Source organism: Diorhabda sublineata, chromosome 6 (genome assembly GCF_026230105.1).
Source record: "Diorhabda sublineata isolate icDioSubl1.1 chromosome 6, icDioSubl1.1, whole genome shotgun sequence".
NCBI lineage: Eukaryota > Metazoa > Arthropoda > Insecta > Coleoptera > Chrysomelidae > Diorhabda > Diorhabda sublineata.
The window spans coordinates 1,742,499-1,769,098 of NC_079479.1; the positions used below are offsets into that span (position 1 = coordinate 1,742,499).

Genomic DNA, 26,600 nt, shown 5'->3' on the forward strand with positions numbered 1-26,600 from the left:
TAATGAATAAAAGTTTTATATACATAGCGTCCTGATAACTTTGTTACGGGATTAGAAAGGGTATTTAACCTAAAAAAATGACGTTTTCTCGATCGGTCAGCCATTTTTGTAACCTAAAAAAATTGACAGATTTCTCAATTGGTCAGCCATTTTTTTATATATTGTTATGAAAATTTGTGTACGGGGTAACTTAAGAATGATAATTGCATGAGTTATGAAAGTCTATACAGGGTAATTCTAAAGTCATAATGCGATGCATTATGAATATTTTTATACGGGGTAATACAAGATTGCTAATTGCATGCATTACGAAAATTTTTATACAGGGTAATTCAAAAGTGATAATCACATACATTATGAATGTTTTTATACAGGGTTATTCAAGAATTACAATTGCACGCATTATGAAAGTTTTTATACAGGGTAATTCAAAAGTGATAATCACATGAATTATGAATATTTTTATACAGGGTTATTCAAGAATTACAATTGCACGCATTATGAAACTTTTTATACAGGGTAATTCAAAAGTGATAATCACATACATTATGAATGTTTTTATACAGGGTAATTCAAAAGTGATAATCACATACATTATGAATGTTTTTATACAGGGTTATTCAAGAATTACAATTGCACGCATTATGAAACTTTATATACAGTGTAATTCAAAAGTGATAATCACATGCATTATGAATATTTTTATACAGGGTTATTCGAGAATTACAATTGCACGCATTATGAAACTTTATATACAGGGTAATTCGGGAGTGATAATCACATGCATTATGAATATTTTTATACGGGGTTATTCGAGAATTACAATTGCACGCATTATGAAACTTTATATACAGTGTAATTCAAAAGTGATAATCACATGCATTATGAATATTTTTATACGGGGTTATTCGAGAATTACAATTGCACGCATTATGAAACTTTATATACAGGGTTATTCAAGAATTACAATTGCACGCATTATGAAACTTTTTATACAGGGTAATTCGGGAGTGATAACTGCAACCGAAACAATATATAGGGTAATTCAAAAGTGATAATCACATGCATTATGAATATTTTTATACGGGGTTATTCGAGAATTACAATTGCACGCATTATGAAACTTTATATACAGTGTAATTCAAAAATGATAATCACATACATTATGAATGTTTTTATACAAGGTAATTCAAAAGTGATAATCACATGCATTATGAATATTTTTATACGGGGTTATTCGAGAATTACAATTGCACGCATTATGAAACTTTATATACAGGGTTATTCAAGAATTACAATTGCACGCATTATGAAACTTTATATACAGGGTAATTCGGGAGTGATAACTGCAACCGAAACAATATATAGGGTAATTCAAAAGTGATAATCACATGCATTATGAATATTTTTATACGGGGTTATTCGAGAATTACAATTGCACGCATTATGAAACTTTATATACAGGGTTATTCAAGAATTACAATTGCACGCATTATGAAACTTTTTATACAGGGTAATTTGGGAGTGATAACTGCAACCGAAACAATATATAGGGTAATTCAAAAGTGGTGATTGTTTGTATTATGATATTTTCTATACAGGGTAATTTAAAAGTTATGATTGCATGCATTATGAAAATTTTTATACAGGTTAATTCGGAAGTGATAGCTGAAACTTTTTACACGGGGTAAATCAGGAAGGTTGATTATATGCAATTAGAAACTTTCTATACAAGGTAATTCGAAAGTTATGATTGCATGCAATATGAAAATTTTCATACAGGATAGTTCGGGAGTGATAACTGCAACTGAATTTTTTTGTACAGGGTAGTCAAATAAAAATTCAATCTTTCAAAATCCACGAATTGCTCTATAATTTGGCCAAATACCCCCGAGTTGCTCCTTCTTTCGGCCAAAAACTCTAGAATTGCTATCTAAATCGGCCAAAATTCCACGAATTGCTCCATTATTTGACCAAAAACTCTTGAATTGCTCCTTTATTAAGTCAAAAACTGAAGAATCGCTCCTTTATTCGACCTAAAACCTACGAATTGCTCACTCATTTGGTCAAAAACCTACGAATTGTTACCTCATTTGGCCAAAAATTCATGAATCGCTTCCTCATTCGGCCAAAAACCCACGAATTGTTACTTCATTTGGCCAAAAACTCATGAATCGCTTTTTCATTCGGCCAAAAACCCACGAATTGTTTCCTCACTCGGCTAAAAACCCACGAGTTGTTCCCTTATACGGCCAAAAACCCACGAATTGCTCCATTATTTAACCAAAAAATCATGTATTGCTCTTTATTCGGCCAAAAACTCACGAATTGCTCCATTATTTAGCCAAAAAATCATGAATTGCTCCTTTATTCGGCCAAAAACTCACGAATTGCTATCTCATTCGGCCGAAAACACACTAATGTTACCTCATTCGACCAAAAACCCACGAATTGCTCCTTTATTTGCGCCAAATCTACGAATTGCTCCCTTATTCGGCCAAAAGTCCCCGAATTGCTCCCGCATTCGTTCTATTTTCCAAATTTAGCGTCGAGTAACAATTTAATCTAAAAAAAGTACAAAAAATTAAATAAATTTTTTTCGAAAAATAGTGTTTCATTTAACACTCACTCATTTTCAGACCGTTCCCCGTATTATTCCCGTCAAAAATAACTCCACGTATCCCAAAAAAATATTATATATTTCAATAAAACCTTCTGAAGCTCCGAGTTGATTTTTACGACCCGTATATATCCAAGCTAAAGGATCGGGACCTTCTCAATAAATCTTTTTTTCATTTAGTTTTTGTCGTCCTTCCGAGAAAAAATGTTACACGTGACGACAAACTGGATGGTACGTAAAGATCGAAAGCTAAATTGAAAGAGCAGTCGGTAGAGTAATTTCGAAAAGAAGTGATTGAATCACTCGATTATTATCTACGAAGTGATTTAATTAAATCGAAAAAGAATCGGATAAGATGGCGACCGATTTGACAGATGACACTAGATTTTAGGTTAAGTAGTTGACAAGGACCCAAAAATAACCGGAATTATCCAAAAAAATACATTTAATTTCAAATTTTTTCACGTATTTCACATATTGTGTAACGACCGATCTACCAGGTTCAATAAAAAATTATTTTAAAACTAGGAACACCGAACCCTTGGATTACGAACGTTCGCACAATCACATTTTATCCGTCATCGCTTACGATTGCGGGATGCGTCAAAGTTTCCCGGCACTTGTCACCATCAAAGTCAACAGGGTGTGTAGACTCGGTTGGAGGGGATTACCCGAACGAGTCGACTACGCTCCGATGACCGGCAAACAGGAATTATTCCCTTCCGCCAATTTGGAATTGTGCGACGTCCCTTGCAACATCAGGGAATTGAGGACTAGAGTCGATCTGGCCACGAGGTAAGTTTTTTCTCAAAGAGGAAGGGTTTGGGTATAAATACAGTTCCCCTTGTATATTCATAGCTCGAATACACAATTTTTATTTGGATGAAATGCGCGAAATCGTTTTCTATACCTAACGCACGTGTTTACCCCCGAAAAGTGTGCCGCGGCCATTGGACTGCTTGGAGAAGTCATCGTCAGCCTAAACTCCAACGAGAGCCCAGAAAAACGCGACTAGTGGATGAACAGTTAGAAGAACTACACTAAAATTGAGTCAAATGGGGACCCAAATCAACCCCAGCCCCATTTGGTTACGTTCTCTTCTTAGAAGAAAGCAGAATGTGCCTGCATGTAGAGGACCAGTCTACAAAAGGCTTTCGGAGGATGTTCTTGGAAGGTGCAAGCGGAAATTGGCATGGAGCGCTAGGATTAATGGCGTAGAAGAAATTTTAGTGAATCACGTCGTTCCCAAGGCTAGTAATGCAAGTTAATGCCCGTCCACATACCGCAAGTTACGTACGACGGTTATTACGACGTTGAAATGAACAGTTTTTAGGACCAGGGTGGGGAACGCTAAAATATTGATGGGTCAATTTCGAATAAAACGTTATTTCGACGTATTTAAGATTGTATTTTCTTTACATCTGCCTTTGCATTAAAAAATCCTTAATAGAGATACCCAGTTCTTTATCCTCTCCGATATACTGGTATTCGTTGTAGGAAAAACCAAAATACCTGCATCCTTCTACCTTTTTTTCGTTTCAAACTTCCACGAACCCGTTTTAAATCGAAAAGACAGCGAAGCGATCATATCTCGAACGCCTAGATCTCAACGGAATTACGCAGCTTATAGAGATTCGGCTCGCGCGACTTTTGCGTTTAGTTTTTCGTTTTGTGTATTGGTTTGTTTGGTATTTATCTATATATAATTTTATAGTAAGTTTAATTCGCCTGGGTTCGTGTACGGAAAGAACAAACGTAGAGGTATTTAGGTATATTGGTTTTTCCTAAAACGAGTCCAAGGCATATCGGAAATGATAAAATTGATTTACGTACTATTAGGACATTCAGAAGGTTATAAAAGAAAAGTGACTTCGAATTCCGTTAAAAAGGTATTTTGGAATTCCCCGAGGAAGTTTTTCGGAGAAATTGAGTCGCGCGTGCCGAATCTCTGGGAGTTGTGTAGCTCCGTTGATATCTAGGCGTCTTCGCTGTCTCTTAGATTCAAAACAAGTTCGTGGAAGTTTGAAACGAAAAGAAGGTAGAGGGATTTAGGTATATTGGTTTTTCATAAAACGTGTCCAAGGCATATCGGAAATGATAAAATTGATTTACGTACTATTAGGACATTCAGAAGGTTATAAAAGAAAAGTGACTTCGAATTCCGTAAAAAAGGTATTTCGGAATTCATCGAGGAAGTTTTTCGGAGAAATTCAGTCGCGCGTGCCGAATCTCTGGGAGCTGTGTAGCCTCGTTGATATCTAGGCGTCTTCGCTGTCTCTTAGATTCAAAACAAGTTCGTGGAAGTTTGAAACGAAAAGGACGTAGAGGGATTTAGGTATATTGGTTTTTCATAAAACGTGTCCAAGGTATATCGGAAACGATAAAATTGATTTACGTACTATTAGGACATTAAGAAGGTTATAAAAGAAAAGTGACTTCGAATTCCGTAAAAAAGGTATTTTGGAATTCCCCGAGGAAGTTTTTCGGAGAAATTCAGTCGCGCGTGCCGAATCTCTGGGAGCTGTGTAGCCTCGTTGATATCTAGGCGTCTTCGCTGTCTCTTAGATTCAAAACAAGTTCGTGGAAGTTTGAAACGAAAAGGACGTAGAGGGATTTAGGTATATTGGTTTTTCATAAAACGTGTCCAAGGTATATCGGAAACGATAAAATTGATTTACGTACTATTAGGACATTAAGAAGGTTATAAAAGAAAAGTGACTTCGAATTCCGTAAAAAAGGTATTTTGGAATTCCCCGAGGAAGTTTTTCGGAGAAATTGAGTCGCGCGTGCCGAATCTCTGGGAGATGTGTAGCCTCGTTGATATCTAGGCGTCTTCGCTGTCTCTTCGATTCAAAACGAGTTCGTGGAAGTTTGAAACGAAAAGAAGGTAGAGGGATTTAGGTATATTGGTTTTTCATAAAACGTGTCCAAGGCATATCGGAAAGGATAAAATTGATTTACGTACTATTAGGACATTAAGAAGGTTATAAAAAAAAGTGACTTCGAATTCCGTAAAAAAGGTATTTCGGAATTCATCGAGGAAGTTTTTCGGAGAAATTGAGTCGCGCGTGCCGAATCTCTGGGAGCTGTGTAGCTCTGTTGATATCTAGGCGTCTTCGCTGTCTCTTTGATTAAAAACGGGCTCGTGGAAGTTTGAAACGAAAAGAAGGTAGAGGGATTTAGGTATATTGGTTTTTCATAAAACGTGTCCAAGGCATATCGGAAAGGATAAAATTGATTTACGTACTATTAGGACATTAAGAAGGTTATAAAAGAAAAGTGACTTCGAATTCCGTAAAAAAGGTATTTTGGAATTCCCCGAGGAAGTTTTTCGGAGAAATTGAGTCGCGCGTGCCGAATCTCTGGGAGATGTGTAGCCTCGTTGATATCTAGGCGTCTTCGCTGTCTCTTAGATTCAAAACAAGTTCGTGGAAGTTTGAAACGAAAAGGACGTAGAGGGATTTAGGTATATTGGTTTTTCATAAAACGTGTCCAAGGCATATCGGAAAGGATAAAATTGATTTACGTACTATTAGGACATTAAGAAGGTTATAAAAGAAAAGTGACTTCGAATTCCGTAAAAAAGGTATTTTGGAATTCCCCGAGGAAGTTTTTCGGAGAAATTGAGTCGCGCGTGCCGAATCTCTGGGAGATGTGTAGCCTCGTTGATATCTAGGCGTCTTCGCTGTCTCTTAGATTCAAAACAAGTTCGTGGAAGTTTGAAACGAAAAGGACGTAGAGGGATTTAGGTATATTGGTTTTTCATAAAACGTGTCCAAGGCATATCGGAAACGATAAAATTGATTTACGTACTATTAGGACATTAAGAAGGTTATAAAAGAAAAGTGACTTCGAATTCCGTAAAAAAGGTATTTCGGAATTCATCGAGGAAGTTTTTCGGAGAAATTGAGTCGCGCGTGCCGAATCTCTGGGAGCTGTGTAGCCTCGTTGATATCTAGGCGTCTTCGCTGTCTCTTCGATTCAAAACGAGTTCGTGGAAGTTTGAAACGAAAAGAAGGTAGAGGGATTTAGGTATATTGGTTTTTCATAAAACGTGTCCAAGGCATATCGGAAAGGATAAAATTGATTTACGTACTATTAGGACATTAAGAAGGTTATAAAAGAAAAGTGACTTCGAATTCCGTAAAAAAGGTATTTTGGAATTCCCCGAGGAAGTTTTTCGGAGAAATTGAGTCGCGCGTGCCGAATCTCTGGGAGATGTGTAGCCTCGTTGATATCTAGGCGTCTTCGCTGTCTCTTAGATTCAAAACAAGTTCGTGGAAGTTTGAAACGAAAAGGACGTAGAGGGATTTAGGTATATTGGTTTTTCATAAAACGTGTCCAAGGCATATCGGAAAGGATAAAATTGATTTACGTACTATTAGGACATTAAGAAGGTTATAAAAGAAAAGTGACTTCGAATTCCGTAAAAAAGGTATTTCGGAATTCATCGAGGAAGTTTTTCGGAGAAATTGAGTCGCGCGTGCCGAATCTCTGGGAGTTGTGTAGCTCCGTTGATATCTAGGCGTCTTCGCTGTCTCTTCGATTCAAAACGAGTTCGTGGAAGTTTGAAACGAAAAGAAGGTAGAGGGATTTAGGTATATTGGTTTTTCATAAAACGTGTCCCAGGCATATCGGAAACGATAAAATTGATTTACGTACTATTAGGACATTCAGAAGGTTATAAAAGAAAAGTGACTTCGAATTCCGTAAAAAAGGTATTTCGGAATTCATCGAGGAAGTTTTTCGGAGAAATTGAGTCGCGCGTGCCGAATCTCTGGGAGATGTGTAGCCTCGTTGATATCTAGGCGTCTTCGCTGTCTCTTAGATTCAAAACGAGTTCGTGGTAGTTTGAAACAAAGAGAAGGTAGAAGGATGGAGGTATATTGGTTATTCATAAAACGAATACCAGTATTTCGGAGCGGATAAAGTTGGAGGTTGGAATTTCCAAGTATCGGCAAGCCAGATGTGGACGGATTATCGTTTTATCGAGGGAATTTGTTTCGGGAGAAATGGACATTGGAAAATAAAACCAACAACAAAATATTCAATTAATTTAATACAACACCGACATCAATTAAACGTACAACTAACTTCGTGCAATTTTATTTCGCGCACTTTACTTGTAAATACGCAACCTTTATGTTCGTTATGACATTTCAAGGTCACCGTTTCCGATATATCTTCCAAAACGTAATTCCTCGAATTTCCCAACACCGCTTGACAATAAGGACACAAACTCAATTTGTTTCTGCAGCGTTTACAAATCGTATGACCGGCGGAACAATTGTAAATAGGCGCGCACATGTACTCCTTACAAATGGGACACTCTATATATTTTTCTATGCCTTTCGATTGGTCAGATCGTTTTTCCGGCGACATTTGTACGGCGCCATCCGTCACGTTCACCGAATAAGTCAGTACCAGTCCGTCTTTTCGTTCCAATTTAGCGAATTTCGTCGTGGCGAAATCGAAGCTGTTCAATTTGAACAGATCCTGACGGAAGAAACTCGCGCAGTGGATTTTGCCGTTGAATCTCTTGATGTCTTGATTTTTCAACGTTTTGCTGTAATCCAAGGCGCCTCGCGAGTACAATTCCACGTTAACCGAATATTTCAAATCAAATTTTTCCGTACAAAAAGTGAACAGCGCGAAATAATAATTGTAATGTAGAATGTCCCCAGTGGTTTCGTCGAAATGGCATTCGTTGTGGATGAAAAGCAGCAGCGGTATGTTGTTCGATACCAATAAACAAACGTTGGTTTCCGGATTGAAATTCCACACTTTTTCCTCTTTGAAAATTTTCCTAGCTCGCACGGTATCGGCGAAAACGTAATCCGGATGGTGTTTGTCGAAATGTTTTAGGATATCGTTGACGTCGATGTTGTCGAGACACAGATCGAAAGGGCAACGGACATTTTGTTTCCAGCATTTCTGGTGGTACTGCCCACGGTTCGGGCCCCGTTTCGAATTAATCGGCGGACATATCAACCTGTACTTCCGGCATTTTTCTTCGTGGTATTGGACAGCGCCCCAAGGATAACCCACTTCGCAGAAAACGCAAGGGAATATCATGTATTGGGCCAATTCTTCGTAGATGACGTTTCGTTCCCATTCCGGGTTGCATCTTCCGCAAGCGTATTTGTCTTTGCACGAGTATATCGGGGGTACTGAAAGGTATCCGCGGCATAGATCGCATTTCAGTTTGTTGATTGTTTCCGTTGGCAAAAAGACATTGCGAGACGTCATTATTTCCTGGAAATAAACAATAAACAATAAATTTGCATACGAGAATGGTTCCCGGAAGTACCTGGTCTGATCTAGAGGTCGTGAGACAATTTGCCTCGAATCGGTGCCGCGTTTGTCCACAATTTCCACGAAACGTGGACCGAAAAGGGAGAACCGGCTCCGGAGAAGGCAAAATCGGGGTTTTTCCAGATGCGCGCTGGATAATTTTCACGAAAAAGGACGCATTTGGCTAAGAAGAAAGTGTTGTTTCCATCAAAACAATCCATCAGCTCAAACGTCAATCTTTGAAGTGTCAAAATCGATGGATTAAAGTTCGAATCGCTATTTCATTCGCCAGATTTAGCCCCCTCGGATTATTTTCTGTTCTCAGACCAAAATTTTTGTTTTACGGACCAATTACTTCCGGAACCGTCCTCGTACAAGAATTATTTAGTTAATATAACCGCAATCGTCATAATTCCAAGTTTTTATAATCAATAATTGAAAAATATACCCGGTAGACAACTAAGAACGGTCTTTAAAAAAAAAAAAAAAATTTAGAAAAGAAAAATTTCACGAATAATCAAATTCTTCAACAATTTCTGCATTTTTTTCATTCCACAAGTCTATCATTTCAGATGAGAGGTAGGGGAGAGCGGGAACCATGTTACGAAACAAAATTCTATAAGTCCGGTTCTGTTTCGTCGATTTTCACAAACTTGATATTATTCGAAAGACCTTTCGCCCAACAATACAAAATATATAAATACTTAGTAATTTAATTAGGAACGTGAAACCTAGGGGGCGTTGTTTCATATATTTTAAATATTGTAATTTGACGAATTTAAAAAAACAACCATAAAAGTTTGAATATATTCTTCAAAAGTAAACTAAATTAACATTAAAATATCGAAAACTGCATATCGGTATCTTTTTTCTGTTCCGAGATATTTCAAAAAATGTGTATACGGCGCGAATTTTTTTTAAACCTCTGATAAGCTGATTCGCCCAAACGAAAATCAAAATTTTATTCAAAAACTGAAAGTTCTTACATTGAACTACCTGTAGGGAAATAAATTCATAATAATCTCGTTATCGCCGCTAGATGGCGTTGGTCTATTGGTGTGGACTAGATCATTTGATAGATAAAAATCTAAGCTAGTTAAATCTGGAGATGATACGGGTGGCCAAATAAATAACCTTCCACGCCCCATCCACCTATTAGAGTGTGTTTGATCGAAAAAATACCGAACATATATGGAATAATGAGCAGATATCATTTTGTAAGAACATATCGCGACGAATGTGTTAAAAAGTCTAAATTAGCTGTATCATTAAAATGGCTCAATTATTTGTCCACCCTGTATGACGCTCCACATATCTACAGACCAACGGCATTGATGGCATTTTTTCATAAAAAAAGTTTCCACTCTCCCCCATCTGTCATTTGTAAAGATAGCATCAAAAATCGATTCAATATATGCCCACCCGGTATATGAATTATGTCCAAAATTTTCCGATGAATACAAAAATTAAATAATATGCAGGGAGTTTGTATTGGCAACGTTTAAAAATATAAATCGACGTGTTTTAAGCGTTTTTCCCAACAAGTCTTCATTTATTTATTAACGAATTTATTCCATATGTTTATTCAAATATTTTTTTGTACAAATTAGAAAAAAAAAAAAATGAAATTTGTGATGAAAAACGTTTTGTAAACAATAAAAATTCGACTATTTTCAACGCCAAACACTCCAATTGTAACAATTACATTAAACACGTGGTACATACGTGACTTGCGCCATTTTGATGAATGAAAGATACTAAACTCACCTAAATATCCAAAAATAGAACCAAAACTAAATCAACAAAACACACTTGGCACTTATCTATTACATTTCTGTCTCGGTCTCCACGTTACAACTTCCTAGTTATTGTCACAGAAAAACAAAATCTGTAACCTTGTACCAAGTCGTTGATATTGACATTGGTTTCAAGGTAATTACAATCACTTCTATCTTATAAAAATACGCCATGTATACTTCGATGATAGACGTTAAGTCGATCCTATTAGGTATACTTCAGATAAACTAATGAATATTAAAATCAACGTGTCTGTAATATAAATATTGATAACCTAAATAGCTTCGTTCGATCATATGTCCCGAAACAATCACCTAAATAGCTTTGTTCGATCACGTGTTCCGCAACAGGGTTAAGCGGTAACGTTTATTTTATTACACTCACCAAAATATAAACACAACATTTTCGAGTGAACAAACAAATTTCAATATTTAATTTAAACAGATAATTTATTGTCGTCAACCGGTGTTGTGCACGAAATCAACGTTAAATCGAGTCATTTGTCCCACGAGGAGACACATAACTGGGAGATATAAACCGAGAATAATTAATTTTATCACAAATTACGTAGGGGACTATCAACAGTCATTTACTGATAACTAAGCTCCCCTTTCGGGATCACGTGAATTAGGTAGCTATTTTGGATTTCATTAACTAAAGCACGTATTTAAATATTTACTTGTTGAACACCGTAAAGGATATTTTTAATAAAGAAATGTTATAAAACGAGATTGTTATTTTTGAGGTTATGATTTATGATAACTACTCTCAATTGTTTTCTAACGACGTAGAAATAGAAAAATAAGGCGCAAATTAGTATTAGCCTGCGCAATGGGTTCACTTTTCGTCATAGGAAGTCGGCCATATTCTATTTAATTTATACAAGGGTTAACAAAAATGTTTATTTATAACTTTCTGCAACTTTTTATTTCTTAAACCGTTTTATATGTATCGTCTAGATTTTAGGTGATTTTTTATAGAAAATCTATTTTGAACTGATTTTCTATCAAAAGACACGTAAAATCAAGAAAAAATTTTAGATAGACGTAAATCAACAATATTTAAACCATAATTGATTTAAATCGTAGTCACATATTATGATAATAATTTCAGGTTTTTAATTCAAAACCAGCGCAAAGGGTAGTAGGAAGTCGACCATATTTTATTCAAATTATACAGGGGTTAACAAAAATATAGTTTTCTGAAAATTTTAACTTCTTGGACCTTTTTAATGCTTTTTTTTGATAAATCGTCTAGAATTTAGATCTCTTTTTATATAAAATTCAAAATTTTAATCTTAGTCACATATTTAGGAGAATAATTTCAAGTTTTTAGTACGAAAAAGCCGTTTTTGGAGTAAAATGTTAAAGCTGTACGAATAAAGGTATCTAGATAAACCTGAATGTAATTAGCATTATACTGACCTTGATTAATTAACCTATAACATAAACACACGTGAAAACTATTTGTATTTTCTCGATTTTCACAGATTTTCATACAGGAGGTCATGATACAGCAAAAAACTCGTGTTTTATAGACGTTATTTAAATAAATTTTAAAAATATCTCACAAATCATCTTCCCTCACTTCAATTAAACACTTTTTGTTCACAATATTAATATATAAAATCTAATTTATCATTGTAGACAGTCACTTTTATAAAACAAATCACAACAACGGCATATAAGCAACTTGTCTGTCATAGATCTAGCGTTGCCAACTGCCTTTGATGAAATTATGGTGCGGTGTTGCCAAAAGTATCAGATTTTATATAAAATGATGTTGAAATATTTCTTTCGAGAAAAATTTCGTTTTTTATGAATTAAAGATTTAATAATGTTTGACGTGAAGAAAGAAAAATAGTATGTATTTTGAATAAAAAATACACAAGACTAAATTAAAAAATCGACTCAAAGTTACATATTTTCATTTTTTATCGGTAACAATCTGATAATCATATATCATCTGGCAACAACGCATAGATTTGACTGAGATATTGGTCGTAGAATATGGCGGCATTAGTAGTGTCCAATTAAAATCATACGTTTAATCTCATTCTACCTTTTTTCTATTTCTATGTCTAATCGTGTAACTTGAATTAAAAATGTGCTTTTTATGAAAATATATATTTATTACTGATAACATTGTTGAAGACACATCGGAAAAGGATGTGACAGGGACACTTATTCAGTGCAATCACAGAGGAAATTATGTGGAGCTTCGCCGTCCGCCATCGATCTTTTACCGAACCCCGGTGTTGGATCCGAATGGACTAAACCACTCATCTCAGACGAGGGTCATGAAAGCGATCAAATGTTCGAATTTGATGGTAAGCCGTTATCAATTTCACTTGACGAGATTTTCAATAATTTTCTTGTTGAATTCCAATTTTTATATCAATTTTAATCGACATATGCAATATGGCGTCCTTGTTATTTATCGAATGAATTAGTATATACAAAGTGTATTCGAAAAATACGTCATATCATACTTTTCGTATAATTTATGAAAAAACATTAATTTAATTGATATAATTTGATTGAAATTCCATTATTTCTTATAATTTTAATCGATCGATTGAATATGGCGTCCCTATAATTTATACGATGAATTAGTAGATACGAGGCGTGTTCGAAAAATACGTGGAATGAATTTTTATGTGTTGTGACCGTTTTTAACAAATTTTAGTTTATAGTTTTGATTTTTAATCAAATAACTCACCCTATTTTATTGATTTCGATATTTTTTTTTAAATTAACAATATAATTAGACAATTTATGAGAGAAATATGAAAAACAAAAACAAATTAATTCAATTTAATAATATATTGTTATTAAAATTTGATTTCTTATAATTTTAATCGAGGGACTTAATATGGCGTCCATATGATTTGTATGACGAATTAATAGATACGAGGTGTGTTCGAAAAATACGTGGAATGAATTTTTATGTGTTGTGACCATTTTGAAGAAATTTTAGTTTATAGTTTTGGTTTTTAATCAAATAATTCACCTTATTTTATTGATTTCGCTATATATTTTTAAACTAACAATATAATTATACAATTTATGATAGAAATATGAAAAACAAAAACAAATTAATTCAATTAAATAATAAATTTTCATTAAAATTTGATTATTTTTGATAATTTTAATCGAGGGACTCAATATTGCGCTCGTATGATTTATATGACTAACTAATAGATACGAGGTGTGTTCGAAAAATACGTGGAATGAATTTTTATGAGAATTATGAAATAAAAAACAAAATAGTTCAATTAAATAATATATTTTCATTGAATTCGGGTTTTGGCCATTGTAAATTCCATCATTTTTCTTCAGTTTAGATGAAATTTTGTTCTGTACTTATAAATATAAAACAATTTTAACGTTTTTTTTTCTTTTTTGTTAAATCTATGTTTAGGTGCGACTACTGCCGTTACTATACCAACGACAGTTTTGGAACATCAGTTGCCCAGTACTTTCACCATATCAACGTGGATGAGACACGGTCAACATCCAACTCAAGACAAACATATGAAAGAACATATTTTTTGCACCGCTGACGATCACAGTGAGTAAACACGCCCAGTATTAACAATTTATTCTATTCTAAAATGTTTTTCTCGCAGAAATGAACAGACACCATTACGCCCTATTCGTTAGAAACTGCAGATTGATACTTTTGTTGCGGAGGGACTTTTCCGAAGGAGACTTGAACATATTCAGACCGGCGGAATGGAGATGGAAGGTTTCCCAAGTAAGCGAACCCGAAATAAAACAATATTCGAGCTTAATACAATTTGTTTTATCCTAATTTACAGGTCTGCGACGACCAATGGCATCATTTCGCAATCAACGTCCGTTTCCCTGATATTCAACTCTACATCGATGGCCAATTATTCAGAGCCGAAAAGAAGAATCCAGAAGTAATCGACGATTGGCCTTTACATCCAACTAAGGGCATCAACACCACCCTTACTGTAGGCGCTTGTTGGCAAGTAAGTTTACCAAACGAAAGTATCAATCGGTTATTTGATCAAAAATTTGATTCGCAGGGTTCGGATAATAAAATGCGACACCATTTGAAAGGATATTTAGCCGGACTGAGTATCCTTTTGGGCGATAACGAAAAACCGGAAGTCCTGAGTTGTCTTCATCAATGCAAAGAAAGTCTTCAGGTCCCCGCCATGGAACTCCTCCAACCCGGAATGGAACTTTTGACCAATTCCGATTTAACCGAAGTAACAGTAGAAGGCGATAACCGAACGAATTTGGAAACTCTAGTGAGGAAAATAGGTTACGCCAATACCAGGGAATTTCCAACACCGGGTCGTAGAAATTTACGTCTAACCACCACAGTTACATGCGATAACGGAAAACAAATAAAAGTAAGAACCTCACCGGTTTGTGCACCTACAAATCCCTTTATTATGGCGTATTACTCCCCTCAGTCCTACATTTGTGTCAGATTTTTCCATTCAACATGTTTCTGCATGTTGCTTTCCAGAAGATTCTGGTATCTTCTTCAATTTGGTTCCTCCGGGTGTTTCCTGGTCTGCCACTACCTCTCGGCCATGGATGTATCCATTGTGTTATCCTCCCCGCCATTTCCTCCTCGTAATGTGTCCCAATTTGGTTTTATCTTCTTCTCCCACTTCTTCTGCTAATCTCCTTGCTCCATCTCCTGTAATATTTGGTCCGGGTACAGTTCTCAGTTTATTTTCTGTCGGTTATCTTCAGAACAGAATAAATTTTGAACTAATTTATTTCCAGACGGTGAATCCGTAAGTATTTGAGAGCTCGGAAATATATTGGAATTAGTACACTTTATCCCGCTATAAAAACTCGGTGGAATTTCGAAAATTCATCATTGCCCGAACGGTAAATCCGTAAGGAAACGAAAGCTCGGAAATATATTAGAATTAGTACACTTTATCCCGCTATAAAAACTCGCTGGAATTTGGAAAATTCATCATTTCCCGAACGGTAAATCCGTAAGGAAACGAAAGCTCGGAAATATATTAGAATTAGTACACTTTATCCCGCTATAAAAACTCGCTGGAATTTCGAAAATTCATCATTTCCCGAACGGTAAATCCGTAAGGAAACGAAAGCTCGGAAATATATTAGAATTAGTACACTTTATCCCGCTATAAAAACTCGCTGGAATTTGGAAAATTCATCATTGCCCGAACGGTAAATCCGTAAGGAAACGAAAGCTCGGAAATATATTAGAATTAGTACACTTTATCCCGCTATAAAAACTCTCTGGAATTTGGAAAATTCATCATTGCCCGAACGGTAAATCCGTAAGGAAACGAAAGCTCGGAAATATATTAGAATTAGTACACTTTATCCCGCTATAAAAACTCGCTGGAATTTGGAAAATTCATCATTTCCCGAACGGTAAATCCGTAAGGAAACGAAAGCTCGGAAATATATTAGAATTAGTACACTTTATCCCGCTATAAAAACTCGCTGGAATTTCGAAAATTCATCATTTCCCGAACGGTAAATCCGTAAGGAAACGAAAGCTCGGAAATATATTAGAATTAGTACACTTTATCCCGCTATAAAAACTCGCTGGAATTTGGAAAATTCATCATTGCCCGAACGGTAAATCCGTAAGGAAACGAAAGCTCGGAAATATATTAGAATTAGTACACTTTATCCCGCTATAAAAACTCTCTGGAATTTGGAAAATTCATCATTGCCCGAACGGTAAATCCGTAAGGAAACGAAAGCTCGGAAATATATTAGAATTAGTACACTTTATCCCGCTATAAAAACTCGCTGGAATTTGGAAAATTCATCATTTCCCGAACGGTAAATCCGTAAGGAAACGAAAGCTCGGAAATATATTAGAATTAGTACACTTTATCCCGCTATAAAAACTCGCTGGAATTTGGAAAATTCATCATTGCCCGAACGGTAAATCCGTAAGGAAACGAAAGCTCGGAAATATATTAGAATTAGTACACTTTATCCCGCTATAAAAACTCGCTGGAATTTGGAAAATTCATCATTTCCCGAACGGTAAATCCGTAAGGAAACGAAAGCTCGGAAATATATTAGAATTAGTACACTTTATCCCGCTATAAAAACTCGCTGGAATTTCGAAAATTCATCATTTCCCGAACGGTAAATCCGTAAGGAAACGAAAGCTCGGAAATATATTAGAATTAGTACACTTTATCCCGCTATAAAAACTCGCTGGAATTTGGAAAATTCATCATTGCCCGAACGGTAAATCCGTAAGGAAACGAAAGCTCGGAAATATATTAGAATTAGTACACTTTATCCCGCTATAAAAACTCGCTGGAATTTGGAAAATTCATCATTGCCCGAACGGTAAATCCGTAAGGAAACGAAAGCTCGGAAATATATTAGAATTAGTACACTTTATCCCGCTATAAAAACTCGCTGGAATTTCGAAAATTCATCATTTCCCGAACGGTAAATCCGTAAGGAAACGAAAGCTCGGAAATATATTAGAATTAGTACACTTTATCCCGCTATAAAAACTCGCTGGAATTTCGAAAATTCATCATTTCCCGAACGGTAAATCCGTAAGGAAACGAAAGCTCGGAAATATATTAGAATTAGTACACTTTATCCCGCTATAAAAACTCGCTGGAATTTGGAAAATTCATCATTGCCCGAACGGTAAATCCGTAAGGAAACGAAAGCTCGGAAATATATTAGAATTAGTACACTTTATCCCGCTATAAAAACTCGCTGGAATTTGGAAAATTCATCATTGCCCGAACGGTAAATCCGTAAGGAAACGAAAGCTCGGAAATATATTAGAATTAGTACACTTTATCCCGCTATAAAAACTCGCTGGAATTTGGAAAATTCATCATTTCCCGAACGGTAAATCCGTAAGGAAACGAAAGCTCGGAAATATATTAGAATTAGTACACTTTATCCCGCTATAAAAACTCGCTGGAATTTGGAAAATTCATCATTGCCCGAACGGTAAATCCGTAAGGAAACGAAAGCTCGGAAATATATTAGAATTAGTACACTTTATCCCGCTATAAAAACTCGCTGGAATTTGGAAAATTCATCATTGCCCGAACGGTAAATCCGTAAGGAAACGAAAGCTCGGAAATATATTAGAATTAGTACACTTTATCCCGCTATAAAAACTCGCTGGAATTTCGAAAATTCATCATTTCCCGAACGGTAAATCCGTAAGGAAACGAAAGCTCGGAAATATATTAGAATTAGTACACTTTATCCCGCTATAAAAACTCGCTGGAATTTGGAAAATTCATCATTTCCCGAACGGTAAATCCGTAAGGAAACGAAAGCTCGGAAATATATTAGAATTAGTACACTTTATCCCGCTATAAAAACTCGCTGGAATTTCGAAAATTCATCATTTCCCGAACGATAAATCCGTAAGGGAACGAAAGCTCGAAAATATATTAGAATTAGTACACTTTGGTGTTTAATTTTGCCACAATCCCACTATGAAATGTTCAGAAAGGTTTCCGCGGTCAGGATTATGAAAAAAATAACCGGAATTGGAATTTTGATAATTTTCGACGTTTCGGCTCCCACTTTGAAGCCATTATCAAGGAAAGAGTGGGGATGGGGTGGTTATTCGTTCGTAAGAAGTTTGATTGGTCATAATCACATATGTTCGCCGCAATTTTGGTAAGAAGGAGTCAAAATTCCAACGCTTTTACCTTGTGGGATTGTAAATTAAACACCAAAGTGTACTAACTCTAATATACTACTAACTTTTGTCTGTAATTTGATCCTGGATAGCCATCAAATCACTTTCAGTCTCTGTATTTGATCCCGGATAGCCATTATGACACCTTCGGTCTTTATAACGAAAGTTTCGGTACTAAGTCATCCATTTGAAGCTTATTTGTCAATATGGGGCTGTTTGAGGTTAGGTTAGGTGGAGGTAATGATGATGTCGACCGTGTAATGTCTGCACAGCTTTTTCATTTCGTGTAAAAAATTATTATTTTCATACTAAATGATAATTTTTTTTAGGTTCCTGATGCACAAACTTACGTAATGGTTCTAAGACCCCAGACTCCGAGCATTATGCTCAACGGTACGGGAAACATGGCGAGGAAGTACGAAGACTTCAGAATGGGAGTTAGAGTATTGGCTGACGTGCACATAACCGGCGAACAAAAATTGGACAAATGCCAATTAACTATATACCCGAACCTGAATCCAGATCACGAAAGTCTGAGCGTTTCCGAGGAAATGCTCAAAAGATTGGGAATGGCGGCTAGAATATCGAAGGACGGTGTAACTATAACCGGTTCGGATATGGTCTACAACTACCAGCAACTTCTACGACAAATCGTCTATACCAATCGCAAACCAGCCTATTACCTCAATAGGGTTTTCAAATTAACTTGTTCCGAATTAAACGGAAGATTCACTTCAAACGAATACGTTCAAACTGTAAATAACCGCAAATTTTTACATATTCAATATAAAAATATCAATTTTTTTTTTATTTTTAGTTAACCGTAATCCACCCGCAACCCAAGGAAACCATCGCTCACGCCACCATTAATAAACACAGCGTTGAAATCCGCCCGGCTTCCGTTATATCCCACGATTACGTCCCATCTGATCATACGAATCTTGTCGCTTCCGGTGGTTCCCACGCCGTAACAATAATTGTTGTAGTCTGCGTCGGTTTCTTGTTGTTCATGATCGTATTGGGTATAATCAGAATTCGAGCCGCTCATCAAAAACCGTCTAACGAAGAAGCGCAAGACGGCGAAATGACATGGGACGATTCTGCGCTTACCATTACCGTAAATCCCATGGAGGTTAGTAGAATACAACCGGTTAATTCTACAGATACCCAGAAATATTTGTTTGGTTCCATATTTGGTCATATTTTTTACTTATCCTTTCAATACAACCAGAATTTTATTTTTATCCCTTTCCCTAGACAGTAAAGGAACCCGATTTAGACCTACTGGTACCAAAAGACCTTTCCGAATACTTTTTGGATCTTATAGTTCCAAAGCTCCAATCCTGGGACATAAGTACCTTATAAGCGAGGAGCAATGGCCAGTTATTAATTATATTTAAATACTTTTTAGACCTACTGGTATCAAAAGTCCTTTCCAGAGGCAGTACTGTCCTGTTTAGAACTCAAAGCTTCCTTTCTGAGGCAGTAGTTCTCTATGAGGGAGCCAAAGAGGAGCCACAGCTTGTTTTTTGCTCATATTGAAATACTATTTGGAACTAGTGGTACCAAAACTCCCTTCCTGTGGCGGTAATGTCCTGTTTAGAACCCAAAGCTCCCTTTCTGAGGCAGTAGTTCTCTATGAGGGAGCCAAAGAGGAGCCATAGCTTGTTTTTGCTCATATTGAAATACTATTTGGAACTAGTAGTACCAAAGCTCCCTTCCCGTGGCAGTAATGTCCTGTTTAGAACCCAAAGCTTCCTTTCTGAGGCAGTAGTTCTCTATGAGGGAGCCAAAGAGGAGCCATAGCTTGTTTTTGCTCATATTGAAATACTATTTGGAACTAGTGGTACCAAAGCTCCTTTCCTGCGGCAGTAATGTCCTGTTTAGAACCCAATGAGGAGCAGTGGCTTGTATTTAAATATTTTTTTGATCTTGTGGTGCCAAAGCTCCATTCCAGAGGCAGTAATGTCCTGTTAAGAACCCAATGAGGTGCTTGTAGCTTGTTTTTGCTAATATCCAAATACTTTTTGAATCTACTGGTTTTGTAGCTCTATTCCTGAAATAGCAGTAGTGCTCTGTAAGTGAGGAAATCACTTTTTGAATATTTTTATTGGTTTTATGAGATCAAACGATATCGATCTTTAATTTTAACCGACCAAATTATACTTATTAGCTATACCCAAAGTTATTTAAGTATCACCTTAGCTGATTTTCAACATATTCTGACCTTTTTTGGTACTTTTTCCAACTTGCAACAATATGAACAATGTTAATGTATTACGGTAACTATTTACCGTTTATCACATCTGGTACCTCAATGGAAAGTACCCAGATCTCCATTACTTTCAAATTTTTCTATTTTTGATTGATCAAATTTGATTTTTAGAACGCGGAAAGGAAATTGGAAGGCGGTCACGTATTGGAGTACAGTGACAGCGAACAATCAGATTCCGAAAGTTCCTCAGATGATGAAAATATGGACGGTCCTTGTAGAATTATCGATTCGTCTGATGAAGAACACGAACAACCGAGTCGTATCAGAAAACACGACTACCAGAATATCAGTCAACTAGAGTGGGATAATTCCACCATGTAAAATTATTAATCGAAAGAAAAAAATATAGAGAAATGTTCTTACGCGGATGAAAATGTCTAAATATGCTTTCAAAAACTGAATCTGATATAGTTTCATTAAATTCAATCATTAGATCATTGAAAATTTGGACATTCATCCGCTTTAGTTCATATAATGGTGCGAAACGCATCACAAAGATGCATAAAGTGCCATAACGTGCACTATCGACGCCGTACATACCGCAAAGCAAATTTTTGCCTAAAAAATAAAATCAGCTTAGGACTTTGTACAAAAATTACGAATCGTTAGCAGATTTTGTTCAATCGATCATCTAAATAACAACGACATACATCCACTTGTATTTGTCCAGTCAAAACAATCTATTTTCACCATATTTCAAATTCTTCTTCTCAAAGACAACAAACTTGAATGTCTAACTTCAGATTGTATCGCCGATGAAATTGTTTCGGTCCATAAAAACAAACATTCTCTTGTTTTTGTCGAGTCAAAACAATGTTTTCATCTATTTTTACCTTATATCAAAGTGTTTTCCAATTAAATTGAAAAACTGAATGACCCACTTCCCATTGTGTCACCGATGAAGTGTATTTTGAATAATGTACCTTAAATAGGAAAATAATTTTGAATATGTTTGTTTTGGTCCATAAAAACATACATCCACTTGTTTTTGTCGAGCCAAAACAAAGTTTTCATCAATTTTTACCTTATTTCAAAGTATTATTCAAAAAAAATTGAAAAACTGAATGACCCACTTCCCATTGTGTCACCGATGAAGTGTATTTTGAATACTGTACCTTAAATAGGAAAATAATTTTGAATATGTTTGTTTTGGTCCATAAAAACATACATCCACTTGTTTTTGTCGAGCCAAAACAAAGTTTTCATCAATTTTTACCTTATTTCAAAGTATTATTCAAAAAAAATTGAAAAACTGAATGACCCACTTCCCATTGTGTCACCGATGAAGTGTATTTTGAATACTGTACCTTAAATAGGAAAATAATTTTGAATATGTTTATTTCGGTCCATAAAAACATACATCCACTTGTTTTTGTCGAGTCAAAACAAAGTTTTCATCAATTTTTACCTTATTTCAAAGTATTTTTCAAAAAGAATTGAAAAACTGAATGACCCACTTCCCATTGTGTCACCGATGAAGTGTATTTTGATTATTGTACCTTAATTTGGAAAATAATTTTGAATATGTTTGTTTCGGTCCATAAAAACATACATCCACTTGTTTTTGTCGAGTCAAAACAAAGTTTTCATCAATTTTTACCTTATTTCAAAGTATTTTTCAAAAAAAATTGTAAAACTGAATGACCCACTTCCCATTGTGTCACCGATGAAGTGTATTTTGATTATTGTACCTTAATTTGGAAAATAATTTTGAATATGTTTGTTTCGGTCCATAAAAACATACATCCACTTGTTTTTGTCGAGTCAAAACAAAGTTTTCATCAATTTTTACCTTATTTCAAAGTATTTTTCAAAAAAAATTGAAAAACTGAATGACTCACTTCCCATTGTGTCACCGACGAAGTGTATTTTGAATACTGTACCTTAAATAGGAAAATAATTTTGAATATGTTTGTTTCGGTCCATAAAAACATACATCCACTTGTTTTTGTCGAGTCAAAACAAAGTTTTCATCAATTTTTACCTTATTTCAAAGTATTTTTCAAAAAGAATTGAAAAACTGAATGACCCACTTCCCATTGTGTCACCGATGAAGTGTATTTTGATTATTGTACCTTAATTTGGAAAATAATTTTGAATATGTTTGTTTCGGTCCATAAAAACATACATCCACTTGTTTTTGTCGAGTCAAAACAAAGTTTTCATCAATTTTTACCTTATTTCAAAGTATTTTTCAAAAAAAATTGTAAAACTGAATGACCCACTTCCCATTGTGTCACCGATGAAGTGTATTTTGATTATTGTACCTTAATTTGGAAAATAATTTTGAATATGTTTGTTTCGGTCCATAAAAACATACATCCACTTGTTTTTGTCGAGTCAAAACAAAGTTTTCATCAATTTTTACCTTATTTCAAAGTATTTTTCAAAAAAAATTGTAAAACTGAATGACCCACTTCCCATTGTGTCACCGATGAAGTGTATTTTGATTATTGTACCTTAAATAGGAAAATAATTTTGAATATGTTTGTTTCGGTCCATAAAAAGATACATCCACTTGTTTTTGTCGAGTCAAAATATTGTTGTCATCAATTTTCACCTTATTTCAAACTCTTCTTCTCAAAGACAACAAACTTGAATGTCTAACTTCAGATTGTATCGCCGATGGGGTTTATTTTGAATTTTTTTGCCTGAAATTTGAAAAAATAGCCTAAAGACACAAATTCATCCCGTTTTTTGTACAGAGACCGTTTATATTTGCAAATAAAATGCTACGCTTTGAACGCCTATCGGTTTGCTTTGTACTGTACGGCGTTTGAATATCAATAAATTAATCGTCCATATTTGTTAGAGATATATATACAGGTTGTTGTATATGTATATCGATACACTCTCTTTTTAGCTAGTAATATATATTTGACGATGCTGTTTACACCCTTTCCCGCTTGTATTTTGCCTATTTTCATTTTTTTTTCAAAGTTAACAAGGCACAAACTTTATACGAGCAATTTTTGTTTTTTGGAAATGCTTTCGGGTTCAAATATAACACAGTTTTCTGTGTGTATACTATTCGGTTACTATTTATAATGATGACAGGTGAAGACGTTTTGTTAAATATAGGATGTCATATATGTTTTTATTTATTCGAATGAAATTGAATATCAGTATTTTTGATTTACAGCCTAATCGAAGGCCTATCGCATCCTATTTGGGAATAATCTTGTTGAATTTATTTTTATCCTACTAATAATGACATTGTATTAGTTTTTTTTTAAAAAGTAATTTTTTGACTAACTTTTTATATATATATATAGATTTTATATAGTTACGCGCTTTTTTGTACTTACTTTTCGTTTTAGGTTAAGTTTTTTTCCTCGTGTTGCACATTTGTTTAAAAAAAATATGGAAATGTAACATTCATATCAATTTTTTACCGTGCTCGATTATTTTGTTGTTTCAAACAATATCACAAATACACCGGTATCCATATTAAGGACTTTTAACCTCAATTTTTGTTTTTTTGGAACAACTGAAACTTTTGTAGATCAAATTTTTATCTAGCTCAGTCTGATTCAATAGAAAAAGTCGATTAATTCGGTATGTTAAGTAAACCCATTGAGTATATTCAAAAAAAGTAGAAAATTATTGTTTGAAAAAGGTTTTTATCCCTAAACTAACAATAAAATGTGTAAAAATTAAAATAATTAGTGAATGTTGCTATTTTTTTCAGTGTATATTCCAAAACTTTAGTTTTATTAGTGAATGTTGTTTCGTCAGTGTAAAAACAAATTATGTTTGAATGAAACTTATTTTTTCTTAGTGTAATTACAAAAAGTTTATTAATTTATGAAAATTGTTGTTTTTCTTACTATAATGACCCAAAGTGAATTTTTGACATTTTTTTTGTGTAAAAACAACAATTTTCATCAATTTTTCAACTTTTTGTAATGATACTGAGAAAAATGCACTAATCACTCAACTTTCGATCTGTACACTAATAAAAAGGAAAATTTCAATCGATCATCTAACTTTTTAGTTTCACACTGAGAAAATAACTATCAAATTGCTGTTTTTACACTGAAAAAAGTGACCATTCCACTTTTGACTTCTTAACCGATGGAACAGTGATGGATTCTCTTACCCCTGAACTGATTCTACACTAACGCTCAATCTATTCGTTGTCGATGTGACATCCTATGATCTAGGGCTCCAAAATATGGAATCGTTTCAACTTTCCTGCCTTCCTCATTGATTTTCCTTCTGATATGGAAGTTTTTCGTCCAAAGCTGTTTGTACTGGCTTCGAACCGTTCGATTAGTGGTCAGTGGTCAATTACTGAACCAAAAGCTTTTATACGGTTTATAAATCTTCAATTCAGATCTCGTTCGTTATTGACCCATCATTAAGTACTCGACCACAAGCTTTTTTAGGGTTTATATATCGATTAATTGTTTTTTGATTTAAATCATGTTCGATACCCAGTACCCCCTTTAAATAATTTATAATCCGTTTTGATATTATATTTTCGAGTGCCTTATTTTTATTTTTTTTTCTGGAGTATATACGAGGTGTTTTGATTGTTAAACTGGGAGTGGAGAATAAATTTGTGATTTTATTTGGAACAATGAAGTATTAAAATTTTCTACTTAGACTTTTGGTGTTTCTCCTTTCCCTAGCACGTTATTTTCGCTATTATTTGGAGTAGTATTCTAAAAAGGATTGTATATATAATAAGGTTTTGCAGCTAAAATAATATTTTTTTGTAAGTAGTTAATGGTACTTAATAGAAAATAAAAGTATACAAGATTTAAAAAAAAATTGAAATAAAAAAAATTATTTATTATTTTTTTTTTTCGAAATATTCGGCAATATTTATATAGTAGATTAAATAAAGAAGAAGATATATCATAATATGCAATATTTAGTGTAAATTACGTTGTTTTTTTTGGTAAAAGTGTCGCAGTTTAGGATTTAGTAGCTGTGATGTCAAAAATAAGAAGAAAATCTATTTAGGGTTAGAAATAAACCGAGCACTAATTTCCCTACGCTTTCATTTCGATACTTTTCCGAACCCATTTTACAAGTTTTTCTTTTGTTGTAGAAGGTTAGGTCCGCGAATCCTATCTAACGTTAACATAGTGAAATATATTAACAGGGTGTTCAAAAATTATTTAGTATTCAATTATATTTGTATATAACTGTAGATAGATTATTTTTGATAAATTTTGTATTCGATTTTATAGATTGTTGAGATTCTGCTTCTTCTTCATCATTATCATTACGTTTTGTTTGCATATTCTATGAAAGAAAAAATAAAATGTAATAACGAGAGACCTAACCTAGAAAGTTTGAAAAAAACTTGTAAAATGTACCAACTAATCTACTTCAAATAAAATGACACTATTTTTGACAAAATACGTAACAACAATAAAGAAACTGTTTACATTCCAATAATCGTAATATTATTTGTATGTCAAAGTTATATCTTATTGATAAATGGCTTTTTTGGTGTGTTAAAAAAAAACAAACAGAATCAAATAATTCGAATGTCTTTAGGTGTTGAAAACCACAATAATTATGTAATACATGAATGTATAATAAATAATAACAAATTAAATATTTTTTCATTCTTGTACCCACTACAACACACAAAATTGAACGAGCATGTGAAGATTATGGAGCAATTCACGAAGTAGTTCAAATGTATCCCTACGAGAAACTTCCACTGTTAAATCTGAAACTACTAGTTTTGGAAATAAGGCAGAAGGTAGTTCATTGAAATCAGTTTTAGCTCCTTTAACTTGTGCTGCAGGACCACCTCTACATAGAAATCTTCGAAAAGGTCTTTGTCAAAAACTCTATGCACCAATTAATCAAATACTTTTGTCGAGGGTTATTTCATGTCACATGAATGTATTAATAAATTGTACAAGTAGCTCAAATGTATCTCTAGGAGAAACC

General features: G+C 34.5%; 2 protein-coding genes across 2 annotated transcripts in view; one reads left to right on the forward strand and one right to left on the reverse strand.

The window, feature by feature from the left end:
• LOC130444914 (calsyntenin-1) overlaps nt 1-26,256 on the forward strand; it is a 71,531-nt gene extending 45,275 nt beyond the window's left edge. The window contains exons 4-12 of the mRNA XM_056780278.1: nt 3,149-3,415; nt 12,865-13,040; nt 14,135-14,284; nt 14,343-14,470; nt 14,535-14,711; nt 14,769-15,101; nt 18,733-19,158; nt 19,221-19,535; nt 20,790-26,256. Coding sequence (XP_056636256.1) covers nt 3,149-3,415; nt 12,865-13,040; nt 14,135-14,284; nt 14,343-14,470; nt 14,535-14,711; nt 14,769-15,101; nt 18,733-19,158; nt 19,221-19,535; nt 20,790-20,999 — 2,182 coding nt within the window. The 3' untranslated portion in view covers nt 21,000-26,256. The remainder of the gene's footprint in view (nt 1-3,148; nt 3,416-12,864; nt 13,041-14,134; nt 14,285-14,342; nt 14,471-14,534; nt 14,712-14,768; nt 15,102-18,732; nt 19,159-19,220; nt 19,536-20,789) is intronic.
• Nucleotides 7,652-11,487, reverse strand: LOC130444916 (uncharacterized). The gene is made up of 2 exons (XM_056780282.1): nt 10,682-11,487; nt 7,652-8,875 (listed from the first exon to the last, which is right to left on the reverse strand). Exon 2 carries the CDS (start codon nt 8,867-8,869, stop codon nt 7,694-7,696), a length of 1,176 nt encoding a protein of 391 aa, XP_056636260.1. The 5' UTR covers nt 8,870-8,875; nt 10,682-11,487; the 3' UTR covers nt 7,652-7,693.
• Nucleotides 26,257-26,600: the final 344 nt, after the last annotated feature.